The sequence below is a fragment of the Volvox carteri genome (assembly GCF_000143455.1).
Source record: "Volvox carteri f. nagariensis unplaced genomic scaffold VOLCAscaffold_32, whole genome shotgun sequence".
NCBI lineage: Eukaryota > Viridiplantae > Chlorophyta > Chlorophyceae > Chlamydomonadales > Volvocaceae > Volvox > Volvox carteri.
Genome location: NW_003307575.1, coordinates 54,608 through 61,915, shown reverse-complemented (window position 1 = coordinate 61,915; position 7,308 = coordinate 54,608). Strand labels below are relative to the sequence as shown.

Here is a 7,308-nt window from a genome sequence, read left to right as displayed (position 1 = left end):
GGGGTACATTAGACCCACCTTCCCCCCCCCCTCCTCCCCTTCCTCCTCCCCTTCCTCCTCCTCTCCCCCCCCCCCTCCTCCCCTTCGTCCTCCCCTTCCTCCTCCTCTCCCCCCCCCCCTCCTCCCCTTCCTCCTCCCCTTCCTCCTCCTCTTCCCCCTCCTCCTCCCCCTCCTCCTCTATCTCCTCCTCCTCCCCCTTCTCCCCCTTCTCCTCCTCTATCTCCTCCTCCTCCTCCCCTTCCCCCTCCTCCTCCTCCTCCCCTTCCCCCTCCTCCTCCTCCTCCCCTTCCCCCTCCTCCTCCTCCTCCTCCCAGTCCTCCTGCTCACCTGGGCTTAGTTCTGTGCTCCACGGTGGCGGGTATCCCCGAGTGCAGCAGCCGGGTGGCGGCCATGGGGCACTGCATGTTGTAGTCCGACATGAACGACTCCACATTAGGGACCTGATACGGTCCCAGTCCCGGCCCAGGGAGGGGGAAATCAGTTCAGGCAAATAGGCTGATGGTAGGATGATGGCTCGTCAGAAGCCTGGGCGAAATCCCCTTCCCTTGCCCCCGTGCGCATGCCGTACCGTATCCTTCATAGACGCCCACAGCACTTTGAACTGGCCTATGAGCTTTCCGCAGGCCTCCTCGTACCGCCCAGCGTCGATGGCATCCCGGACAAATGCCCTCTCCAGCTTCTCAGTTGTTTTTATAATAGCATACAGATCTACGATTACCGCATGCACCATGCAGGTTGGCCTCGATGAAGCAAGAAGGCTGCCCATGAAGCACTTACCGGCATAACTTTCGTAAAGCGCTTGCTCTTTCTTGTTCGTATAAAGCTTTATGTCACCATTGCCGCTGCTTGCTGAGCCTGCTAAAGTGGCTGGCCCCACTCCGCCGACGAAGCTCATGCTAGGAACGTGGGAAGCTGTGTGTAGTTCCCCGAAGCAAAGCTCTACAAATCCTTATACAGCTTTGGTACACAACGCGAGAGACAAATAATAAAAATTAACAATTAAAGCTACCAGTGATCCAAGGGTCAACCAGGCTCCAAAGAACGGAAAAAAGACGAAATCCTATCTATTCCTGGCTTCAGTATCCATGTATATACTTTACGATTTTTTCTTTATGCCATGCTAGATGGGTCATTCCGTTTGCATTGGCTCCGGCTACAACCCTTTGTTTAGTACAGGTTACATGTTGTCGCTAGGAATTACACACTCAGCAAATTTTATCTGCTTAACTAAGTGGCTGACTGGTCGTTAGCAGCGCTAACTATACATACTGTACTCGGGGGACACTCTAGACCATGCGTACTCGTGCAGGATACACACGGTTGCCACCTGACTACGATGACTACAGTAAGGTAAAACGCATGACGCTAGGAGATTGGATGGCGTTTTGCACCCTTGACGGGCCTTACGCCTGTAGGACGACGACCGTCGCTTCGCACCGCCAGAGCCAGAAATACCCAAAGCTTCAATCGCATTAGCTGTTTTCCTAATGATCTTTGGAATATTCTCCTTCGTCGCCGCCTGGCTTCACTTCACTCAGCAAGTCCTTGGAAAAGAACAAGCGGTGGGTTCCAGCGCGTCAAAGCCCATCTCTCTACCCCCTCTCGCCACGCTCCCTCATTCAACATCCCTTCCCGGGGAATCGGCAAAACCTAAGCCCTGCCTGTTCCCGCGATGGTTCTGCGTCACCGGGGCCGCTACAGGAAATCGGCTTCACTGTCCTTGGCGCTATGACGTTCGTGCCAGGTGCGTCTCTAAAACAGGCTATCTGCAGATCGCTCTCGCCCCCATGTGAAGCTAAAATCCTGCCCTCCACCCGAATCCCTTCTCTTCCCCTCCATCGTCGCCCTTTGCTTGACCGCTTGCTTCTTGGATATGCTTCCCCACCGCCCTCCCAACCCAGGCGCGTACCACTCCTACCTAGCGTTCGGCGCTTGGAAGCGCTGGCCGGGCTTCTCCTGGGATAGCATACCGCAGTTCTGAGAGCCCACCCGCACATCCTGCCTGTGCAACATCCCCCGTTAGCCGCCGTCACTCTGAGTCGATTTCTGATTGGCTGACTGACAGACAGATGGCTGACAGGAAGAAGACAGATAGACAGACAGATAGACAGACTTTGCAGTAGGCTGACAGCACTGGATGGCACTTTGACTGCGGCCAATAGCTGCGGTAGGTGGCGCTGCTGCTGCCATGACGGTGCGTGTTGGGACTGGAGGGCAATACGACGAAGCGCACGCAGGCTGCCGTCGCCGCTGCTGCTGCTACTGCTGCTTCGGTGACGGCATTGCCGGCGGCAGTGACGGCATCGATGGTGAAGGCATCTACAGCGGCAGGTACTTTCTGCTCGCCATATATTTCTCGGGTAGGCATCCCCTAGGGTGTGGGACATTTGCAATATGGAACCAGCGAGCGGCTTTAAAACGAAGCTGCAGCGGGGTTCAGGCTATAAGCGCGAGGGGAAGTGCTGGCTTGAGCTCAGCGTGTGTCGCCGTTTCCGTTTTTTCCAGAAGCGAGACTGTCGAGCCGCGGATTGCTTCATTGCGTCCGGCCGGCTCAGGGCTCGGTCATGGCTTCCGGTGTTTTTGGTCGTTGCTTCGGGTGTTTCCCAGGTGGATGACCCTTCTTGGTGTTCATCCTTGCAAAGATGCATGTAAAGGCAGTTAAAGAGATGGGGGCATGGCGCTGCAGCCGAGCTATGATGGCATATATAGCCCATCACGCTCCTCTGTGGCTTGTGCACGTCAAGACCTTATTCGTTCCCGGGACAATGCCAAACAGGAAACAACAGTTGCCAAACACTAAAACCCTACATATCATTGGGCGATGATGGGAAAGGGCGAAAAGTCACCACGTCGTCTTTGCTAGGGAAACTATTGGAGGTGTCGGTACAACCGGCGCTGTTGTTTGCCGTAGTTACGTCGTAGGCACGGTAACGGCCGTGGATAGGGTCAACTCGATGGTGATTCAACTGGTCGCCCTTGAAGGGCCGTTGAAAATAGCGACTGTCTTTCTTACGCGGGATTTCCTTGTGTATCTAGCAGTTGGGGGACTCGCGAGCACGTGCACCTGCTTGTATATACAGTAAAGGGCTGAATCGACCACGGGCAGAGCCTCTACCCGGCAAGACAAAAAAAACTACTTTTTAGTTTCGGCAAGGAGCCAGTTTCTTCATGCAGGCCATTTGCCTGTAACAAAAATGTTGACCGCGCTTGTGCTCCGGACATTTAGATAAATCTTTGGGCAGAATCCAATCAAATTATAGTTTAGGTTGGGTCGACTGCTACATAAGCTACTTGGTCGGGAGCCGATTTTCGTTCGGAACGAACTTCCCGAAGTGTTCCCGAAGTGTTCTTCCGAGCCCGAAGTCGGCCGTGTCACATCGCTTAACAGCAAAGCAGATGACATAGTGCTCCAAGGCCAAAGACCATACGTCGTAAGACATGCTTTATGGGCACCAACTGCCCCGCAACAAAGTTTTCCGGAGAACGCCTGCAAGCAGCATCCTTAACGCGACGATTTCCATTGTACAAGGCAGTGCAACTAGCTAATATTTCCCAAAAGGTTCAAAGGGCCTGATCCAAACCTCCTCGTCACCATGTTGTACTATGTTGTACCTGACTCATACCCCTTCCCAAAGAGTTAAACCTCCGCTTTGCGTTTGTACTTAGCAAAATTGAACAATTCATAAGTGCAACGACGTATAATATAACATCTTGCAGGAATTTGATGACTTAAGTTTCGGTTCCGAAACGTGTTTGCGTCAGATTTTTGTATCGCACGAATCAGGCGAGGGACTTTCAGCTCAAAAGTATCATTACGACATTCTCCAGACGTAGTTGCTGGGCCATTGGCCGTAAGATTGTCATTTCCGAAACCTGGGGTCTTGAACAGTGCAAACCAAATTTCCAAGCTGTGACATGCTAGGAAGTCATCAGGACGGAGAATTGGAGAAGATGGAGTCAAGGGAGCCGCTGCAGCTGCTGGCATTGAACCATGTGTCTCGTGTCTGCTCTGACCTGCCGGCGTCATATCGTTTCTATACAGAAATACTGGGCTTCAACCCGGTAAGTTATAGAAATGGAGTCAACTTTTGCAGTTGCGCATGAGGACCTCACCGTCGAGCGCTCATGCTTGGCAGGTGAAACGGCCCGCAAGTTTCGAGTTCGAAGGTGCATGGTAAGCTTTAATTCTCCAGCTGCATAATTTCACAGGTCGCTGTAGCTGTTGCAAGCTGGTTTCTAAATTTGGCAGACCGGCAACCGGATTACCGAAAAGCGTTTTCGCTGCAAACGCAGGCTGCACAATTATGGCATCGGCCTACATTTGATAAAGGGATGTCCGCCTCCGAGGCCGAAGACTATTAATCCTAAATCCTGTCACATCAGCTTCCAGGTGAAGAGTTTATGCGCCCTCTCGTATGTCTGTCGAGTGCGTCTGTCCATCCTTGTCCTCGCTCGGGTCTAAAGCACTTCCCGGATTTGGGTTGTTGGTTTGATGTTAAATTCAGCAGTTTTTGTTGGATTATACGGACTTGGGTCTCTTTGTCGGAAGGCGTTGTAAGAGACCTGGCGGATCTCCTAATGATAGAAGACAACTCGAGAGAACAACTTTTGTCTGTCACAACACTGCTCCTTCTGTGAATATATCCTATCCCATTTCTAGCCAATGCCCGTTTCCTATCCCGATGCCCGTTTTCCATCCGATGCCTTTCTAGTCTAGTCCCAGTCTAATGAACTCTACAGGCTACTGAACAACTCTAGGATACTTTAACACATTCAGCTATTCACCTTCTTTCTTTAAACATAGTTGGGGCTACAGTGGCCGACTTGGCGGTTGGTCCCCCCTAATCAACGTTCTTTCCCGCGGCTGTTGGGCAGCTTGGCCATATCTATTCAGTGCACTCTGCAATCTGCGTTTGTCCAGATCTTCCAGTTCCGCTGGCGCTACCAGGTTCGCAAGACATTTCGTTTTGCGCCCTTCGTAGGTCTCATTTCAGATTATGCTTAATTTATTCAACACGGGAATACATCTCTGCCCCCTCCACGGCCCCCATCTGTTGCCCGTAGGCCGCCAGCTTGAAGGAGGTCGAGGCCTGTCTGACGTGCCGGAGCATCGCCTTTGTCAAGAACGTATTCGTGGAGGACGGGGTTCAAGTGGGTCAGCTCTTTTTCCACGACCCAGATGACAACATGATTGAGATCTGTAATTGCGACGTACTCCCGGTCGTGCCGCTCAAAGACGCCACTGAGGAGCAGTTGACCGCCGCTGCAGCGGCCGCCGCGTCGGCGGCGGGCAAGGTGACGGACCCCCGGCACGCGCAAACGCTCTGGCAGGCATCAGAATCGCTGTTGACGCCGGCCCCGCCAGCGGAGGCGGAACCGTTGCCGCTGTCCTATCCGATTTCCGTCGCCAGTACACGCAGCGACGCCGGCAGCGAGGGCACGGACACCGACGCGACCTGCCTGCAAACCCCTAACGACGCCTTGTCGGTGGCAAGCGAGGAGGGCATCGCGCCACGGGCTACGCTCGAGACACTGAGCTCTGACGAGACAGGCGATGACGACTGTAACGGCTGCAATAGCAGCAGCTTCACCAGCAGCTGGCCCGTGTCTGGAAGCTCCATGACAGATGCCTTCCTGGCGGTGGGAAGTCCATGCTCCGCTGGCGTCACACCCGCAGCGGCCGCCGCCGCCGCCGCCTCGGATCTGGAGGAGTGGCGGCGGGGACGGCAGCGGCGGATGGTCACCGGTGACGTGGGGTTGCGGCTTTACGCCGCTAGCGGCTGTGGTGGTGGCAATACCGCCGGCAATGGCCTAGGCGACGGTCTCTGTGTCCACGGGCCCAGGCAAGAGCAAACTCCTTTTTTTGCACCGCCATATTGTTCGTTTCCACTTCCTATGGGTGAGGATCATCAGAAGCAAGGCGGCCAAGAGGAGTAGCTCCGACACCACCGTCATCACCACCACCGTCGTCATTATCATCACCACGGTCGTCTGAAACAGCAGCGCGGCAGCAGAAACCGCAGCGCCGGTAGCTGCCGGTGCCTCAGCGTGTGCTGCTGCATCACACATCGGAATGCGGTTTTCCGGATTGAGAAGCCTCCCCCGGCGCCTCGCCCGTGTGTCGTCGTGTGGCCGACAATGACGTGGTATGAGGTCGTGCTCGAAGACATTGGTCGGTCCTATGTCGGCCTGGAGTGGAAAGGGAGAGGAAGGAAGGGCCACACGTGAGTGGAGAGCAGCACTGCGTCTGAGCACCGCATCAGATCGTGGCAACCACACACGGCGGCGTCGTGAATGGGCGCATAGCGCAGTACGGTATACCGGGGTGACACCACCGGAGTGTTGATGCTGGATACGGGTCGATGGCTTTTGCTGCACGGGCGGCACGGGAGGGCTTTGGCAGAGAGGGGGCTCTTCGCAGGCAGGGCTTTGGCACAGCGGAAGCATATGACCGTCACCCGCGGCCGGGAAGGGAGGGGGGTCGCACCGCATATTTCAGGTCCACAGAATCTGATTTGACGTTGCGACGGCGTGTCATGTCGGGCCATGTCGGGTCATGTCGGGCCATGTCGGGCAGTCGATGATGATGATGCGTCGGGACACCAACATGCCGACATGGCTGCCGTGGGGAGAAACAAAGCAGAGCCGCCTCGGAGAGCCGTCAAAAAAGAGGAAGGTGGAAAGGAAAAATAAGTTTAAAAGGTTGCGACGGACACGGAGAGGGGGATGTCAAGAAGTGAGGGTAGCGCGTTGGCGGGGGGTTGGGGGGTGGAGCGACGGGGGGAGTCGTGCTGGTGCGGGATTGCAGCAAAAAAGCTGGGGTCACGGCAGCACCTACTCTCCCCCGCAACACACAAGGGCACAAGGGACCTTTCGTTTTTAATTATTATTCTTCTGCACCACTGAAGGAACTGTCGGCACCATTCCCGTTACTTCGGCACCATTCCAGCAATCGGCTGCTGATGATGAGAGCAGACCTCCAAGAGCAGTACAGCAATAATGAGCCCTGGATGTTGATGTGTGCTTGCACAGAGGCTTCTTCGGCTCGGGCCCCGGCTGGCAACTGTGTTCGTTGGAATTGGAACTGGAATTAGGATTTCGTTTTTTTAAGGGGGGGCCCTGTGGTATTTTTTTGTGTTTTATCCGAATACCTTTTGTTGGATGTGTAGCGCACACATGCTCCGCTGCTCCGGAAACGTTTAAGGGCAGCATCTGTGTCTGCATTTGGATTTCTGGTGTTGCTTTTTTGTGTGTGAACAGTGGGGGACGTGTTAAGGGGTGTAGCGTCCCTAAAATCACAGCTACAAG

The 7,308-nt window shown here is 54.7% G+C and overlaps 2 protein-coding genes across 2 annotated transcripts in view; one reads left to right on the top strand and one right to left on the bottom strand.

The window, feature by feature from the left end:
* Positions 1 to 895, bottom strand: part of VOLCADRAFT_63009 (uncharacterized protein) — a gene marked incomplete at both ends in the record, with an annotated part of 2,093 nt that extends 1,198 nt beyond the window's left edge. Inside the window, 3 exons of the mRNA XM_002952730.1 lie at positions 328 to 440; positions 569 to 708; positions 778 to 895. Coding sequence (XP_002952776.1) covers positions 328 to 440; positions 569 to 708; positions 778 to 895 — 371 coding nt within the window. The remainder of the gene's footprint in view (positions 1 to 327; positions 441 to 568; positions 709 to 777) is intronic.
* A 3,020-nt stretch (positions 896 to 3,915) lies between these two features.
* On the top strand, positions 3,916 to 5,232 carry VOLCADRAFT_62902 (uncharacterized protein; the record flags this gene model as incomplete). Its single annotated transcript, XM_002952795.1, has 4 exons — positions 3,916 to 4,062; positions 4,137 to 4,174; positions 4,294 to 4,390; positions 5,065 to 5,232. Coding segments are annotated over 4 exons (450 nt in total), but the record flags the coding sequence as incomplete, so codon positions are not given.
* Between the last annotated feature and the right edge of the window lie 2,076 nt (positions 5,233 to 7,308).